Genomic DNA, 20,291 nt, shown 5'->3' on the forward strand with positions numbered 1-20,291 from the left:
AGTGCATCTATGTATTGCGCACACACTTGGGCACTATAATATATCCTGCGTACCTGGCTGATCTCCGTTGAGATTGGCCGCCGTGGCCGAAACCCGACTAGGAGGGATTACTTATTATATACAGTTCCGGCCTGTTAATAAATGACAATGTGGGCATCACTAGTGTTGGCATGGCCCATCTCTATTGGTACTGTTTTATAATGGCCACTCAATAAGTAAGCATTGTGTTGTAGTTAAGATTAAATATAATAAAAGGTTACTCATATATGAGCGTTTCTCTGGCCTCCCATACATAAACCCTAACACGGCCCGGCCTAGCACGCAATTCAAATTACTTTGTTTATATAATGTGCCTATAGAAAAAACTTTGATGGCATAGCTTGTTGTTCCCTGGGCTATCAATTATATTCAATTTTCTTTCGCTTTTAAAATATACATGAAAGTGTAGGTGAATATAATGAAGAACAAAATAAATAATAATAGAAAATGTTTTTTTAAAAAATTGGCATCCCCACATCCTGTTCCTTTTTGTCATTTTTGTAGGTATAGGTTGAGGGTATAGGTACAGCGATATGTCAGGTGTTAATTTGCAGGTGGACACTTAGACAATTTTCTGTAATGATTGGATCAGAGTTTTCTAAGAATGATTATGTATCTTAATATCCTTGCATAGAATTTAGTTTTGGTTAACGAAAATTTAGGTTATGTCTAGTACCAACATAATAGGCTAAAAATCTAGAATCATGATATCTAACAATTAGCCGTTATTACTGACGCTAGATTTGTTATTGTTGGACTTTATTTGTTAATTCTTTATAATTGCGATTTTGTTCAATAACTTAACTTTCTGCCGAACACATTGAGTTGAGCCTGGCTGCACCTCCGTATCGTGTATAATAATTTTCTCTAAGGATTTTTTGTCGTTTGTGCTTACGAAATAGTTTCTCTTATAAGTCGGAGATTTTGACTCCAATTGTGTTTAAATTTATTTATTTTGTGTGCTACAAATGAGATAAGAACTAATCAAAAAAGGGACTTGCGAAATATATGCATTTGCCTTTGCAATGATTGTAATCATAGTAATTGTTGATTGGACTGAAGAACATCATATCTGTAAGGGATACCTTACAGATCAATCAGATCAAATCATACAGTTCAATTTCTATATAAAATTGGTCTGTAATGAATTTTTGAGTAAGAGACCTAAACACTGTATAATTTATACATAAGAAATTCGCTTAACACTTTTGTATATTTTTTAATAATATTTTGTTATTAATAAAGCAAATTATTTATAATTCTGGACGTATTACTTTTAACAATCCCAATTAAATCGTATTTTATACTTGTGTAAGAATTATGGTCAACAATTTTCATCGATTGAATGAGGAACGCCCCCAGAGAAGAGCAGATTTATAGTCATTTTTGATGCGTAACGTTGGTAGAAAATCTTGTCTAAACTTAGCTCACGTATGTGTGCATAAGCTCAAAATCAATGTGCTATGTGCCACCTCTACTTACGTAGTATGTTACTTACTCTATGAATTTACATATGTCAAACTAAGGATTTGGTTTAAAAATCCACATCACAATAATTTTGGCAAATGTGGTCTCGATCTGTGTGTGAATAGTTTACAATTTTCGTGCCAAAGATGACTGACAACGAGCCGCAAAATGAACCTGCAGGAGACCAGCCCCAGGAGAAAACCGCGAAGCAGTTAGAAAAGGAAGCCAAAAAGGCTGCAAAGTTAGAAAAATTGAAAGCTAAGTTGGATAAAAAGAGCACCGCGCCAGCTGTGCCGAAAGATAAGCCGGAGGTATTTACAATAATTATTGAGATTCGAGTTATATCATACTATTGAATGACAATTAGCTTTAACTTAAATTTGGGAGAAAACAATGAGTGCGAAATCTAAGGTTATTACATACCTCACCACAGGAAGTGAAAGTAAACGTTGCCATTATTTCTAAACTTACATCATTTTTTAATTCATATAGAAAGATAAAGGAACTATAAAAATTGTACACAATATAATATTCTTTTTATGTGGTCATTCATAAAATATTTCTACTTGCCAGTTATCACAACCTTTTATGGTGTTTGCTTTAGATAAAATTAAATAATATATTACTATAATAAATCATTTAATTATTACATTTATTAATTACAATTTAAACATGTAAATGATATTGTAATAGCACCACTTGAAAAACATTTATTTGTTCCCATATGTTAAAAATGCTAGTATTATAAAAATGCATCACATTCCTAATGTAATCAAAGTTTTCGCACTTTAGTTTAAACCCAATATTTTGTACAATTTCCTTATAAAGAAACAATTATATTAAGGATACAAATATTTTTTGTTAATTTTAGAAAAAAGCAAAGGAAACAAAGGAGTCTGCTGTATATACTGCCAATACAGCACCAGGTGAAAAGAAGGATGTTTCTGGGGCGATGCCTGATGCCTACAGCCCCAGGTATGTGGAGGCTGCTTGGTACGCCTGGTGGGAGAAGCAAGGATTCTTCAAACCTGAGCATGGAGTAAGTATGACATTTTTTTATGATCTTATTTAGTAGATGCCCATTTGATAGGAATTTAGGTACACAATGTATGACAAGACTGTATTCAATATTTTTAGGTAAAGTAATTTTATGCAAATTATTTCATAGCATAAAAGTGTTTTTAAAAAATTGACAAACTTTTTATAAAGTTTATATTGATTATTATGAATGTTTCACTATTTATAAATAGCGGTCAAAATTATTTAAAAAATCTAATTTAGCTACTGCAAGTATAGTAAGGATTTCTATATACAAGGGTATATCCATCTTTTTGCAATAATGGATATGAGTGCTGTAATTTTTCCAAAAGGGACCCGGCACAACATAATATAGGTACCAATATGCAAAACTGTGATCTGCAAATTGTGTTAATGATAATTAGATTTTACATAAATTACGAAAGGGAAGCCGGCACGAAACAGGCTCTTCACAACTAAAAGCATCGCTAGCCTGTGACCCATGGAGGGAGGGAGGGCAAGTTGATATGGAGTATGAGAAAAGTATAATTTGTAGGTAAAGTTGAGAGCACATTTGCCTCCGCCACTCTTCCTCTCCTGCTTTAACAATAACATAGAACAGAGCGTAATTAAGCGTACGCAATATTAGGAATGGAATTGGTGAATTCATATTAGCTTTAGAATCTCTAGAGAGGGGTAGCTGGCTCTCCCTGCCCTCCTTCGCGACGCCCTTGTTCGCCACCGATGGGCATCCTAATCAAAAGACAGCTATAATAACCAAATAGATAAGTCAAAAAGTCTCCTACTTACCCATATGACTATCAGCGCTGTCCTCCATGTATATTCAATTATTGTCTAATTTCAGAGAAAAAGTGTTTCGGAGGTCAATCCTAAAGGCAAGTTCGTAATGGTGATTCCACCGCCCAATGTCACCGGTACTCTGCATCTGGGACATGCGCTCACTAATGCTGTGCAGGATGCCATCATCAGGTGGAACAGGTGAGGAGATTTGTCAGTTTTTTTTTATTATATGAGAGTAATAAAATTTTGAGTTGTTTGTACTCACAAGCTCAAAGGTATAAAAATGAAAAAAAATAATGTATTGACTTATAACAACAAATTCACCCAGTCAAAAGTTCTGAGGTAACTAACAATCATAAAAAAAAAATACAGTCGAGTTGAATCCTTCTTTTAAGTCAGTTAAAAATATACTGAAAGCTTTTAAAACTTTTACATTTATAATGTTTTATTTTATTTAAATGGCGTAAGAAACAACAGAAAATCAATATAAAACTATGTGATTTGTAATGTAAAATTAACAAACATCCACATTTTCAGAATGAAAGGTCTCACAACGTTGTGGAACCCGGGCTGCGACCACGCCGGCATCGCGACACAGGTGGTGGTGGAAAAGAAGCTGTGGAAGGAAGAGAAGAAGACCAGACATGAACTCGGTAGAGACGAGTTCATTAAACGCGTCTGGGCTTGGAAAGAAGAGTGAGTTATCGAAATTGGTACTTTATATATCAGTAAAACTTATAGAAATTAGACAACACATTTCAGTCTCAGTAAACCATTTTATAATGTAAAGTACAATAAAATTTAATGTGTGACTCACACCTTTGTTTTAAAATATGTTAACATGATCGCAACTGGTATGCATAATTTAACTGGACTTATTTCCATTGCTTGTTTCCATTGCATTGCAGTTAGCAAACTGTGACAGATGATAGGCCCATTGTTGATTACATCTGTGCCATAAGCCTGTTCCTTTGCGAGTTAAGGATCTCTCATTATCTTATCTTCTTACAAAATTACTTACACACATTTGGATGATTGATAGAAGTGCAGCAACCACTAAACAAATTTAGATAAAATTCCGCACATTGATACACCATATTCTGGATTAACTTTAATCCTGGTAATTACCAATATTTAAAATTTAATCTAGTTTTAAAGTATAAAATATATTGTAACAATTGTTTCTACTCCAGAAAAGGCGGCCGCATCTACGAGCAGCTTCGGTCTCTGGGCTCTTCATACGACTGGAGTCGAGAGCGTTTCACCATGGACCCCTCCATGTGCTACGCTGTGAATGAAGCGTTCATCCGCCTCTATGAGAGTAATGACATCTACCGCGCGAACAGGATCGTGAACTGGTGTTGCACGCTCAAGAGCGCCATCTCAGATATAGAGGTGGATAAGATGGAGCTTAGTGGACGGACGATGTTGTCTGTACCTGGGTATAGTCAAAAGGTATGTTATTTATGTCCATTTTCCAATTAGTTTTATTCAATTTTTTTTCAATTCAATTCAATACATTTATTTCAGGATAGTATACACCCATAGTGTTAGTAAATTACAATAATTATATTATATTAAATGTTAGTACGTACAGTTACACATATAACAAAACTCAATAATAAGACAAAACATTACAGCGTGCGATTCACTGACCCACCAGCTGAGCAACAGGCTCAAACCAGTGTCTCACAAAATCGCTTGTACAGTCATTGCTTACAAGGGCTACAATGCTGTTGGGCGCACCCCAAACCCTGCGCATCAGTGATGTCGCGCGCTTTCGCATTATCGCACTAAAATCGTCTGTATGCATACCGGCGAACATCCCCGACGCACTACAAAAACGAGAGAAACCCAACAACAATCTAAATGCGTTATTGTATTGGATTCGCAGAGCATTATAAGTTTTCTGCGTATAGCTGACCCACAGGCTGCACGTGTAAAATGTTTGGCAAAACGCTTTAAATAGTGTAATTTTCACTGGAACCGTACAACGTGCGAACCTACGAGCCAGCATATTGCATCGAACCGCCAACGCTCTGCGTTCCCTCTCAATATCGAGATCATCCGACATATCATCAGTGACCCAGTGGCCCAGGTACTTAAACTTTTTGGTCCAAGTAAGCGTAGCTCCATCTAGTTCCACTTTAGGTAGAGAGTATGACTTTTTCCCCGCTTTGAAAAGCATTAATTCACTCTTTTTAGCATTGTACCTGAGCCCATGAGACGCAGCATATGTCTCGCACATTCTCAGCAATATATTCAATGCGTTGACCGACGGAGCCAACAAAACCATGTCATCTGCATAACTAATATTGTTGACCATTACACCGTCAATAGAGCATCCGACATTGGCGTTGCTAAGTCCGACAATCAACCTGTTCATATATAGGTTGAAAAGTTTCGGCGAGGAAATGCCTCCTTGTCTCACTCCACATTTCAGCCTATACATATCTGAGTGCGCCGTCGCCCACTTTACATAATTGTTTTGGTTGTCGTACCAGTATCTAAAAATTTTAACAAGTTCTCTGGGCAGAGTAGCTTCCAATATAAGCTTCTTCCATAACATATTATAAGATACCAGATCAAAAGCCTTCGACAGGTCCAAAAAGCAGGCATACACAGCTGTACTCCTGCGTGTGTAGTACTTTACAGTATGCTTGAGACACAATATGGCTGATTCAGTGGATAGCCCAGGTTTAAACCCGAATTGCGCGTCATGTAATTTTAAGTAACTATTAAGATTTTTATCAAGCAATCTGTCAAGCACTTTCGCAATAATTGTAGCCAACGAAATTGGCCTATAATTAGACCCATCGGAGGCATCGCCGGTCTTATTCTTAACAATTGGCACTACGACCGTTTTCATTAAATCATCAGGAAGGTATGAGTGCCCTATACAAATATTGAACAGCGTGGCCAAAACCCTAGACACATGTGAGCCTGCATGGCACAAATGTTCAATACTCAGTCCATCATGACCCGGTGATTTACCTTTCTTCATATTATAAATAACTCTATCAACGTCCCGAGCACTAAATTTAAGCGACTGCGTATCATGCGAGTCAGGAAATTGTACCATACATTGGGATTCAGGCAGCGGGGAGTCAATTTTAAAGCGATCTTTAAAAGCATTAGCAATTAAATTAACATCAGACACGCCATCTACGCTCATTGGGAGGCTAGCCTTCGGACAAAGTTTATTTAGTCTGCTTCCAAAACCCACGAAAATCCTTAATACAGTGCCGAGAAGCAAGAATATCCATTTTTATTTGTTGTTGGTTATTATGGCACCATCTTAATTTCGATTTAAACGCTTTACGCGTAAGAAACATATTTTCAAAATACGGCCCACTAGAAGGTTTTCCATATAACACCCATAGTTGGAAAGAACGACGAGCCTCATCGTGCGCGCATCTAACGTGTCTATTCCATCCTATTACACGAGTTCTTTTATTTATGTTTGTTTTAGCTGAGCATAATTCGGCCGCTTGACTGAGGATATTAACATTTTTTATATACATGGAATTAATAACAATTTTATGGTCCGTATTGGTACACATTTTATCTTTACACTCAATTAATTCCGCGGGATAATCTAATTCTTTTAACAAACTATTACAGATATGACTATATTTTTTAATTTCCATATTATCTTTTTGGCCCCATAGGACTCTATTATAGTTACTACTATTATTATTACATAATTTAGGCTTAATTACATCAATATTACATGTCACAAATAGAGGGAAATGATCCGACCAGAATACATCGTGTTTTACATATATATCAGTTATTGTTTTCCATGCAAGCTCTGTAACTACACAATGATCTAACCAGCGCCTACATCCATGAACATCACTTACATATGTATACGTATTAGATAGTGCTCCAAGTTTCTCAAAGTCCGCACATACCCATTTCTCGTGTCTACAGAAATGTAACAGTTCCTTACCAAAAGATTCCCCCGGATGGGCGTTAAAGTCCCCTAATATATACACAGACTCCGTGCCGCAACTTTCGACAATCGCACTGATCTCACTTAGACATTCCGTGTATTCACTTAGATTGTTCACATTATCGGTAGGCATGTATACAGAAATTACTACAAATGAACTACCGTTGGCCCTCGATACTTGTATCGCGGATAAGCGCACATTATCACTTTGTAACACTGTGACGTTGTTGAAAATATCCTTTCTCCATAATATAGCCACACCACCATGAGGTCTCCCGCGAAAGATACCCATCGACGTATCGACCGCCGATGTTCCTGACCATGCAAAGTTGTCATCGATAGTGCCCAAAAAAGTTAATTCATGGGGAAATAGCCATGTCTCCTGTAAGGCAATAATATGCCCTAGTGTACATAGTGACCTAATACATTCCACGGATCGCGTCACTGATCTACAGTTATAAGTGATAAATATACACTGATTCTCCATGTTATTTTTATGTTATAATATTATTTATTGTACCTTTTCTTATATTATCTGATCCTGAGGAATAATTTTTATATCTAAATTTGACGAAACGTCGGAAAGATATTCCATCAGGCCAGAGCTTGGTATCCATAAACACATTTAATTTTTGTTTAGGTATTAGCATTTTGAATGAATTGTAATCCTTCTCTCGCTTCATATGTATAAGTTCCAGCGTAACGTCTATTCCAGTTTTATCTCTAATATAGGAACTAATATCCGTAGACTCGGTACTTTTATCGACGTTGTATATATATAACGGTATTTTTGTATCAGCCGCCTTAAACTTGCTATGAGGGTCCACCATTGCGTCCCCTTTTAAACCAGCAAATTTATTTTTATATTTTCGCCGTTGTACAAGTTTCCATTCTTCTCCCGGTTCACTATTTTTCCAGGTGCCTTCCTTTGCTGCTGTTTTCGCAAAGGATAATTTTTCCATAGTACTCGGCGTATGTCTAGGTAAACATTCATTTTGCAACGGGGCGTTACCCGTTATTTGCTTATTTGAACCGATTCGATTTGAGCCATGTTCGAGTGAGACGGGTGTATTGTTTATGCACTTGTGCGATGTGGCTGACCGCTGCGCCGGCGATTGGGTTTGTACCAACGGCGATGAGTCATTACCAATGCGCAAAGATTTTGCACAATTGCTAACTATTATTTTACTCGAATTTTGTGTTTCCGCATAATTTTGCAATCCCATGGGCCCACTATCACAATAGTTATCACTTATCGCAAGACCAGACCCTCTTTTAACATTTACGTTGGTTATATCGAGACGAGATGGCACTGTTTGCGATAATAAATTATTTCTCAATTCGTCAAATTGATCTTGGGTTACGTAATTATCCATAACCACTTTTAAGTTATTCTGCAAAACTATAAAGTCTTTTAATAGCCTTGTAGGATCAATGTGGTCAAAACTTAAAGGGGGTAGGCGTTGCAATTCTCTTGCCACGAAGATTGGTGTAGTATCAGGATCAGTCTCTTTAAGAAGACTTATTATGTCCTGAAGATCTCGTTCAACCTTGCCTCCTTGCTTACGTTTTATTTTCCGTTTGTCTGTTTTCACCGCATCAAAAAGCAGATTCTTCGCCGACTCGATTTCCTCCGGACTGAAAGTAGACGACACAGACGAATTATTCCCGGTTCATCCATGATATCAGCTTTATTTTGTATAAAAGCCAATACCTCACATATCACTATTCCACAATGGTTGCATTTAATTGTTTTGCACGTCATTTTTTTGCGATATTCACCGATACGATGCGGACATCGAAATACATCGACCGCTCGTTATGACGCATGGGCGATGACTGATTATGATCTATCGCAAAATTGTTACAATTTAAAAAAATTACACGCTTCCTAATTACTTACTTTCATGCCTTCTCAAGATCAGATTTGAGATTATAATTGGGATTGTTTATTAATATTCGCATATTGTCTGTTGTATAGACAATGTACCTACCTGATGTGATCTGTTGTATGCATGTTGTGTTTGCTAGTTTCGAATGTCCTTTATTCATGTTAATATTTAAGTTTAAAATTGTACATTGGTTTAGATTTTAGAATATAACACGATGTCTAGGAGTTTTAATTAAATAATTACTTACTTTTAAGGCTGTTAAGTACCTTGCATTATCATTAAAAATAATTATATACTTTAATACTATATATCTTAGGTGGAGTTTGGCGTGCTAGTATACTTCGCATACAAAACCAGCAATTGTGAGGACGAGATCGTGGTGGCGACCACTCGTATCGAGACCATGATTGCTGACGTGGCTATTGCTGTGCATCCCGACGACGAGAGGTTTGTAACACATTTTGTCGATGTTAAGAGTCGATTTAGATTGTAGACTAAGAACATCACTAGTAGTCTACACATCACTATGGACGGTATGATACCGGTACATTGTTCGTAACACTGTCTGTAAAATAAAGTAATAATAAATGTATACAGGGTCATTTTGACACCGCGTTACCAAATGAAAACACATACTTATCTAGTTGTAAATAACACTTTACAATAAGTTACTTCAGCTGTAGAAGTAAAAGTAAAAAGTATAAGTTTAAAAAAAATTATATTAATAATATGTCTCGGCAGTCCGTTCCACACCCAACTAGGCTATCGCCGCTTTTTCAAAAGGTTCAAATCCCAAAGGCACACACCTCTGACTTTTCTAAAAAATCATGTGTGTATTCTTTGTGAATTTATCGTTCGCTTTAACGGTGAAGGAAAACATCGTGAGGAAACCTGCACATCTGAGAATTTCTCTATAGGAATTTCGAAGGTGTGTGAAGTCTACCAATCTGTACTAGGCCAGCGTGGTGGACTAAGGCCTAATCCCTCTCAGTAGTAGAGGAGGCCCGTGCTCAGCAGTGGGCAAAGTATATATTACAGGGCTGATATTATTATTATTATTAATAATATGTAATTTACTACTACTGCTCTAAGAGAAATCGTTGCAGCGGCAACATCATACTTTCAGTCAGAAATACACTCACGCACGCGCCACATTCCCATTAAAATACAAAATAATAAAAAAATCGGAAAACTAAAATCAGGTTTTTAGTGAAAATATTGGTTATTAATGCCAGATTTTGGCACAATGTCAGCAAAGGTGAAAACGAGTATATGTTTGCATTTACTGTAAAGTTCCATCCAAATCCGTTCAGTAGTTTTTTCGTGAAAAAGGAACATACATCTATTCTCACAAACTTTCGCATTTATAATATTATGTATTATAGTATATACAAAATTATTATTTTTCTTGTATTTTGTTTTTTTTTGCAGATACAAACACTTGGTCGGCAAATATGTGGTACATCCGATAGTGGAGAGGAAAATACCCATCATCGCGGACACTTATGTCGACAAAGAGTTTGGAACAGGTTTGTTTTTTATCTGATTGCATAAAAATGGAAAAATTATATTAACTAATGCGTAATAGGGCAGACAAATAGTATCAAAATGTACAAATTCAGAATCAATGTGTATTTGTCATCATAAAATATATATTTTTTATATTTTGACACAAAAAAAAACAATCATTTTTGAATCTATATGTATAGGAGAGGTTCAAACAAAACTATGTTCTGAAATTATAGCTGTAAAGAGCAAAATATAACACACATGTTAAATTGAATGTATTCGTTCAGGTGCCGTGAAGATCTCGTCGGCGCACGACGTCAACGACTTCGAGATCGCCAAGCGTCACGGGCTGCAGTACATCAACATATTCTCAGACGATGGTCTGATGCTCGACAACTGTGGAGAGTTCTCGGTGAGCATTTCAAATTGCTATAATAGGTATTAGAGATAGATATATTTAGGCCTCGGTGGCGTAGTTGTACTGCATGCGCGGTACGGCAGCGCTCTGAGGTCCTGGGTTCGAATCCCGGGTCGGGCAAAGTGATAATTGAGTTTTTCTGCTCAGTATCAGCCCAGAGTCTGGATTTGTGCCCGATATGGCGATAGGCTCGCCCCCTATCACATCATGGGACGGAACACACTTGGCGAAAAGTGGGTGCCCTGGTTGCACCTCTGCGTACCCCTTCGGGGATAAAATGCGTGATGGTGTGTGTGTGTGTGTATATTTGGGACTGGACGTTGCTCGCAGCGTCGCCCGCGTTTTAAAGCCTTTCTCGGTACTGAAGTCCCTAAATCACTACAAATAGCGCCATCTATACGACGCCAGAGTCATCTATTTATAAAAAATAGGGTAAGGATTGAATTGTGTCCTACAAGGTACTGGGATGAAAAGTAGACCTATACGTAAATCCGGGGTATGGTCTGGACGTGTGCCAACTTTCAAACATTTTCACAAACTTTCGCATATATAATATTAGTAGTTTATAATATTTGTAAGATGATATGGAAATATTCAAAATTTATACAAAAAAGGTATACAGGCTGTTTCATTATGTTGGTTAAATATTTGAATCACATAAAGACACATTTCGCACCCTTAGAACCAAAATGACCTAACTCCAAAAAGATGATTTGTGGGAAACGATAAAAAAATATGTATAAACAATTAGAAAAGCAGTGAATTGGCCGGCGAAAAAAGTAAGAATCTCTATAACTTTGTCTTTTTCTCATCATAGGGTTATAGAGCATGCTTTGAAGGTCGTTTTTCAATAAAATCAGAAACTATATAAATTTTGAGTTAGGTCACTTTTAATGGTGCTTGGAGCTAAAGTGACCAAACTCAAAAGTTAGATTAAATTTAGTTTTAATTTGTGTTTGTGGTAGCGGTCACGTGACAAAAAATATATACTCTATAGTCTATGCTAGCTCGCTCCGCAGACCTCTACAATACCAAAAGCTTATTTCCTGCAGTCGCGTGTTAAAAATTCTGTCATGTCATACAATGCTTGTCTACAGGGCAAGAAACGTTACGACGTACGTCGCGAGCTGGTGAAGAAGTTGGATGAACTGAAACTGTACAGGGAGACCAAGGATCATTCCATGGTGGTGCCGATGTGCAGCCGGACCAAGGACGTCGTCGAACCGATGCTCAAGCCGCAATGGTCAGTTTCAAACAAATTGTTACTTCCATTAGTTTTTATCAACAGATTGTTCATGAAGCTTTATGGTAGTTCTCTAGTTAACTTCATGGTATTGCAATCGTTGATAGTTATTCTTTTTTTTTATTTTGATGGTATTGTTTTTTTTTTTTCATAATTTTAAGAACACCTAAGAAACGCATAATATGCAAATATACAAGTCAGTGTATCCACAAAAGTAGCTGAGCAAATTCAAAATTGAAAACATTTCTAATTTTTTTTTTGTTTTTTTGTTCATCTACTTTTGTGGTTGACTGTACATTCTCGTATACAAGATACTTCCGTCTACTAAAGGAACACTAATAAAATATTTATAATATTAAACACTAGCCTGATAGACATGAAAGGTTCAATTTCTTTTTTTCACCAAAAAGTTTTTTACCATCAGGTGGGTGAGATGCGATAAAATGGCTGAACACGCCAAAAAAGTGGTCGAAGCCGGCGACCTGAAAATAATCCCGGAGGTGCACACCAAGACCTGGAACAACTGGATGGACAACATCAGGGACTGGTGCATATCCCGACAGCTGTGGTGGGGACACCAGATACCAGCGTACAAAGTGAATGTTCGTTCGCGAGAGGTCAGTATTGAACCACCTTTTTTTAAATAGGTTAAAAATTTATAGTGGTGATAGTTAAGATGAGAACATACTGTCCAGGCCTGTGGTGGACTAAGCCCTAAGGCCTGAACATCAGACATCCTCTACTCCCTAGGTTCCTATATATCTTATAATCTGCCGGTTGACAAAGCAGCCCTTCATAACAAAATAGTGACATTGCTTGGGTTAAGTATTGGAACAATATCTATACCTTGATGATTGATAAATAAGCCCCCTAAATAAAATAAATGTGATTTCGGGTGGATACGTATCAGAATACTTGTCTACAACCAGCTGAATGCTATAAATGTGTGTGGTATGCGCGGCAAGGTGTCCCCGACGCGCGCGCCGCGCCGGCGCCGCTCGCGCTCGGGCCGCAAGAAGAGCGCGCGCGTGCGCGTGCGCACTCACGCACACGCGCTGCACACCAACCAACCCGTACGTCGACGATAACTTCACACCAGTGTGCACCTACTAGTTTAAACACGCATGCGCTTGATTAAATACTGTTTTAGGGACATACATTATGTTATATGCACGCTTTGGTCATATATTTAATTTGACGTTTCGGTTTGCTTCAGTTAAAAAAAATGTTTTATGTTTTTATTTTCATTTATTTGTAGTCAAAATGGACCACAATCAAATTTGTTGGACATGCGTAGATGACATATTTTTCATTATTCTTGATATTGACCCGTAGTTGGCAGCGTAGTTTATAGTAATAGTCCTTTAGTCAATGCTACATGTTAAAATTTGGCCGTCGATAAATATTATGCTCTCCCTGCATGACGCGTTTTTTTGCAGTTTTTAGTAGGTTTGCAATTTTATTTAAACAGCTATGTTTTTATGAAATGTGTTCTCTTTAAATGTAATTTACTTTTTTTTTATAATTAATGTTATCGCCATAATATTCTAATCTTTCTAATATACATTCAATATCATAATGTAAATCATAAAAACTAATTTGTGTTACTAAATGTTAATATAACATTTGCAGTAGCTATGTGCCTAGTTATAAGATTTTGAATCAAATTTAAGTATGCTCTTACCCCCTTATTCATAGACATTATTCATCTAACAACGCAGCATTGCTGTGATAACAAGTCTGTTTCTCAGAAATAAATGATGTGTATGTGTGTTCTCTATAATGTATAGCTTCGTTTAATCACACCAATTATAACTTCTAGAAACACAATCAGCTGTTCGAACCACCACATACCCGCTTTTAGAACAAATCATTTAGACTTTAATACCTCATCAGAAAAAGGAGCAATGGGTGGCGGCGCATACAGAAGAGGAAGCGATGACCAAGGCGATAAGCAAATATGGCCACAAACAGTCAGATATCACTCTCAGGAGAGATGAGGACGTGTTAGACACATGGTTCTCGTCCGCTCTCTTCCCCTTCTCTATATTCGGGTGGCCGAATAAGACTGAAGATTTGGCTGTGAGTATATTGATTTTATTTATTTATTTCAATTAGAACGGATAAACCAATTACACTAATAAAGTTAATAATAATATATAACTATATTAAAGTATGAAACAGATCAATAATCGACTTAATAACTAAATGAAATATGCGATATCATGAGTTAATTTCACAATAATGCAAACATTCATACTGGATCACGTGGAATTAATAAGCGTGTACAATAAAATTGTTTCTGCATGTAGTACCTTTCGTTTGTCTGAGCTGGTTGTGCGATGTGCTATCCCTTACTCTGGCAGTAAGTGATCAAACATACTTCAGAGATAATTTATGTTCAATTGTTTGACAATGATGAGAAGTTTTATATACTTTTGTTTTTATCAAATAAATTCCTAATTCTCGTATCAATTATGCGAGGTTACGCGCGCCATTTTCGTGTGCGATAGTACTAACATTCCAGGTTTTAGGTATGAAGTTTTAAGCGGTTGTTGCGCGGCAAGGGATCCTAACCTAACCTAAACTCAATTCTCAGTTATTCGTAATTGATACTTGGAATAGGTTACTCAGCCGCGTGAGCCAAATTAAAACATAAGACAATTGTTCAGACCCTTTGCCGCTTTCCTAAAAACTGTTAAAAATTGGCTGGTCCCGCAGCGTGTTCGAAAAAGTAATGTTTGAATGGTTCGAGGCAACCCGGTACATATTAGACAGCTGTCGCACGACACGATATTTGGATATTGCTTACTTTAGGGTTTACTTTTAGTGGTATAAGGGGAAAACTCTGATCTAAATTATTTTGTTTGATTGAAAGTTTTTACTAGTTCGCTCTTTCTGGCGGCCGCCGCTCTTCGGCACTGTAACCTGTCTAGCTCCTAAAAGACTTCTCAGCCCATTATGAAACTTGGCAGGGATTATCTATACAATAGTAGCTATTTTTATAAAAAAATATATATATAAATATGACAACTTTGTGAAATTCAAGTTTGAAACTTTGAAACATATTTTTTTTTCAATAATAAAATATTTTTCTATTTCCAAATATATTATAAAAAAGCTCATTAAATGAAGTAAATGTTTCATTGCTTTATTTATTTTATTGTAACTTTTAAAAAGTTGATAATGGGATAAGAAGTGGCGTATACTAGCCGGCCAGTCAAAACTTCAGTCCTTTAACTCGCTAACCAGACTTTATACTTTAAAAATATTTTGTATCTCGATCGAGGACACATACAGGTATAACATAATCAAATATTACTAAAATCTGAGACATCAACATTTTTTGCGTGCCCGCTCCACGTGGAATGCCCTATAAGAATGATATATTGTTATAGGCCTTCTACCCTGGCAATCTGCTGGAAACCGGCCACGACATCCTGTTCTTCTGGGTGGCCAGGATGGTATTCTTTGGACAAAGGCTGCTCGGCGAACTGCCTTTTAAGTGAGTAGTTGTCGCTTGTTCAGACCGTAAGTCGAACCCGGTAGAAGTTTATACCCAGCAATAAGATCCTACAGGTAATAGATGATGACGATAATGGCCAAAAAACAAGCAGTGTGTAGTCACTGGTGTGTTCCTGTTTGAAGAACATTGTAGCCAGTGTAATTACTGGATATAATAAAACTTAACACCTCATGTCTCAGGATGGCGAGCGCAGTGGAATACCAAACAATACTTTGTAATTCAAGGTGTTGGATGGTGTTTCTACTGTTTATGGGCGGTCGTCTAGCTTACCACCGAGCGAACGGCTAACTCGTCTCTTCATTCAATGAAAAAAAAAAGATGATAATTCATAAATTTTCCAGGGAGATATACCTCCATCCGATGGTCCGTGACGCTCACGGGCGCAAGATGTCCAAGTCCCTGGGCAACGTCATCGACCCCGTGGACGTGGTGCGTGGGGTCACGCTGGAGGAGCTGCACAAACAGCTGGAGGACTCCAACCTGGACCCCAGGGAAATCGAGAAGGCCAGGCAGGGGCAGAAGCAGGACTACCCTAACGGCATACCTGAGTGCGGCACTGATGCTTTGAGGTACGGGGATGATTTTTTGTATGTTTTGTGAGTGCTGGGCGGAATCCACTGACAAGTTAATAAGAGTGGTCAATTTAGAGGTGATGAGGTGACGAGATTTGTTTAAGACTCAATGATGTAGATTTTCAATTATTAAATACATCGTAACATACACTGAAAAAAAATCTGAATTGAGTAACTTTCTCCAATATTATAGTCGAATAAACCTTACATGGAAAATGATATTTACGGGGTTAAATTAGAGTTAGACTTTTCTTAGCTTTGCAATAGATTACTTTTAAAATTTACGCAATCAATTGCCCCATCCCACCTTCGGCCTCTCCTCCAACCTTACTAACTACCTCTAATAAATGTTATGGCGCCAGCTCCAGTCAGCTACTCAGGAATTTTTAAAAGTAGTTTTCGCAAATATTTTGCCTACACTTCCGAAAGGGTTAATAAAAACCGTTCTCCTAGATTTTGAACATAACATTCGTTCCAGGTTCGCTCTATGCGCGATGACGCAGGGCCGCGACTTGAACCTGGACATCCTGCGCGTGCAGGGGTACCGGTTCTTCTGCAACAAGCTGTGGAACGCGACCAAATTCGCGCTCATGTACTTCCCGAAGAACACCACTTACGAGGTACGGTAAAATGCTGTGAATTATTATTATTTTTTAATTGCTTTGAATGACGTGACGAGCTTGCCATTCGCTTAGTAGTAAACGATACGATGGCACTATAAACAGCAGAAACACCATCATTAAAAATATTTTGTAATTCAACATTTTGAATTACAAAGTATTTTTTGGTATTTTACTGCGCTCGCCATCCTGAGACATGAAATGTTAAATCTTATTATGTCCAGTAGTTACAATGGTTACAATATGAACCGAGGCTTTCTGTATTCGATTCTTAAATTATACAAATAAAATGAATTTATAAAAAATATACTTATCCTGTACTTTATTTTGTGCCAATGCGATGTGACAATAATCATGAAATCGAACTAAATCAAACTATGTGTTACACTGCTTACCGTTCTGCCTATCCCCCAACACTAAACCCTTAATCGTTTCGCAGCTGTTCTCGACGCCGCCCGCCACGCTATCACTGATGGACAGATGGATGTTGTCGCGAGTGGCGCACGCGGTGCAGAAAGTCAACAACGCGTTCGAGGCGTATGACTTCCCCGCCGCCACCACGCTCATCTACAACCTGTGGCTTTACGAACTCTGTGACGTTTACTTGGTAAGTTGGCTTAGAATCGATTCGGGGCCCCTCTTGGCCCATAGCTACATTAAACTAAGCGGGCGACCAAAAGTTCGCACTGCCTTGAAGAGCCCTCAATAAGTATAGATATATCTATGGCAAGCAACGTTACTGTTTAGAATGAATAAATAATTCGATAGGTATTTGCACATCAATCTAGGATAGCGTTTTCTACAAATCATGGGCCGCGAGTAGTGTGGCCAGGTCTGTGTTTTAAATCAGTGTAAAAGATAAAATTATCGGGATTTAGACACACTACTTTGAACGCATTGTAGCACTCAAAAGAGTGATATCTGCGTCATTTATAAGTGAAGTCAAGGCAACATTTTAGTACTTTACTATCAAACCAGATAAATTATTGTGGACCCCCATTTTTTGGTCACGCCATCATGGACCCCCGTCAAGTCTCTCGTGTACCCCTGGGGGTCTACCTGGACCACTTTGGGAATCAATGGTATTAACAAATCTGTAAGATATAAACCTGTCTTTGTTCCTTAGGAATCCCTGAAACCAGTGTTTACGGCAGGTTCAGAAACCTCCAAGATGATAGCGCGCCTAACTCTATTCACAACGCTTGACCACGGACTTAAACTTTTGAGTCCCTTCATGCCATTCGTCACTGAGGAGTTGTACCAGCGGCTACCAAGGAAGAACACCGAGAAGTGCTCGTCCATTTGTGTAGCGGAATATCCCAGCGTGAGTTGCGATTTGTGTTGTTTTAATATTAGTAACTGGCTATTAGTCTTTTGAGCCGATATTTTACATATTAGATGTAGATAGTATTTTTTTATTTATAAATATGTAAAACTGCGCAAATGTTAATTTAAAATTGCCACAATCGCCATATTGTGGTATATTATGTTAGTAGTTGACAATCTTAAAAATAGTTTCTGTTTTCAGTACAAAAACACACCGTGGCGTGACGAAAACTTAGAAGAACAAACCGACCTGGTACTCAAAATGATTCACCTCATACGATCAACTCGATCTGAATACAACCTGACCAACAAGCAGAAGACCACAGCGCACCTAATCCTCTCGCCTGAGCTGAAGGTGGAAGAACTCAAGGCTTTGTTTGTGAGTCTGCAGTCGCTTGCGAATAGCGAGTTGAGTGACGAAGAGCCTCCAGCTGGTTGTGCTGTGCTCACCGTGTCAGACAAGATCGAAGTGAGATTGGTATTGAAGGTAAGCAAGGATGTTATGGATTTTGTTAAAGGTGACAGAGGTGGGTAGACAGGTCATCTGGTGTTAATGTTAACGCCTGTGTATGAACTGCTAGATTTTTGGGAATAGGAATTGGAAAGGAGATTCTGTGGGCCTCTGACCATGTTAATAGATGTATCAAATGCACACTAGTGACTAGGAAATTATTGTTTTATCCGATATTCGATTTTTGAATATTGTCAAGCCTTGCAGTCAATATTATGTTTTATTACGGATCTTAAAATAGGTATTTAAACCAAAAACCTTTATTTAGGGAGAAAAGATCTTCATGACTGATTAAAATTCAAAAAGTATACAAGTAATTGCTGCTTGTGCTCATCACATTAATAATGTATCCATTACAGGGCCTCATCGACCCTCAAAAGGAAATCGCCAAGCTTGAAAAGAAGAAAGAAAATCTTTCCCAAACCATCACCAAGCTTCAGCAAGCTATGGCAGCCGAGGACTACGCAGTTAAAGTACCTGAAGACGTCCAGAAAAACAACACAGAGAAATTAGCACAGAATCAAGGAGAGGTCGAGCGATTGGAAGCTGCCATTAAAAGTCTATCATTAATGTAAACTAGGCATTACGACTCGTTACCTTAGTCTTGTCACCAAAAAGTGCAAATACAATAATGCCTTTTTTGGTACCATAGAAAATAAATGTTTATTATTTTTTAAAACAATGTTCTCTATATATATCGGTTAAGGTGAGATTTATGTTGTCTTTACCACAACAAGAACCTTTATTTAAGTTAAATAAGGTAATAATAATAATACCTCTTCTTTCCGAATATTTATTTCTGTGTGAATAAATTATGCTTTTATACAACTTGTGTTTTTGTTCCACCATATAAAAAGGAGGTACTGTTGTTGTTTCTGTAGACGATTTTGTGTTAACATAACTAATAGTTTAGTAATTGGTGTAGTAGGTTTAGTAGTGGTCTGATCACCAAGGGACAATTTTGGGAGGTTTGGTATAAAGAAAAAACTGGTAGCATTGAGTAGCAGTCAAGAAGCTTAATAATGTGGTAGGTTGCCGCTGTATATATCTGAGGTATATATAGCTTTATAAAAACCTTTTTGTTTTTAATTTTGGAAGCCAGGAACTTTCAATTAGTTCTCTAAGGATAATACTGATTGAGACATCATTTCAGAATCTATATTTTTTCAGTTGTTTATTAAGTGCGACACCGAAAAGTGATACAAATAGAAAAAAATCATAATAAATATTATTATAGTGCGTTACAAAAGGTATATTTTTTATATTTTAACGTAGCTTCCACCGTTATTCGTATAATAAATATTATAAATTTCCGAACGACTAATGACTACCGTTTTACATATTGACACAACTGTTCCATCTATTTTCTATACAACAGTATAAAAATAGCAT

The 20,291-nt window shown here is 37.3% G+C and overlaps 1 protein-coding gene across 1 annotated transcript; it reads left to right on the top strand.

Moving 5' to 3' along the window:
- The first annotated feature begins 1,521 nt into the window (after window positions 1–1,521).
- LOC115446551 (valine--tRNA ligase) lies at window positions 1,522–19,727 on the top strand. The gene is made up of 18 exons (XM_030173246.2): window positions 1,522–1,817; window positions 2,378–2,545; window positions 3,389–3,522; window positions 3,862–4,020; window positions 4,518–4,779; window positions 9,491–9,621; window positions 10,606–10,703; window positions 10,971–11,095; window positions 12,199–12,344; window positions 12,769–12,961; window positions 14,241–14,426; window positions 15,743–15,849; window positions 16,212–16,439; window positions 16,921–17,062; window positions 17,502–17,669; window positions 18,189–18,386; window positions 18,591–18,875; window positions 19,259–19,727. The coding sequence occupies exons 1-18, from the start codon at window positions 1,653–1,655 to the stop codon at window positions 19,472–19,474; spliced, it is 3,111 nt and encodes a 1,036-aa protein (XP_030029106.1). The 5' UTR covers window positions 1,522–1,652; the 3' UTR covers window positions 19,475–19,727.
- The last annotated feature ends 564 nt before the right edge of the window (window positions 19,728–20,291 follow it).

This window comes from Manduca sexta, chromosome 14 (genome assembly GCF_014839805.1).
Source record: "Manduca sexta isolate Smith_Timp_Sample1 chromosome 14, JHU_Msex_v1.0, whole genome shotgun sequence".
Taxonomy (NCBI): Eukaryota; Metazoa; Arthropoda; class Insecta; order Lepidoptera; family Sphingidae; genus Manduca; species Manduca sexta.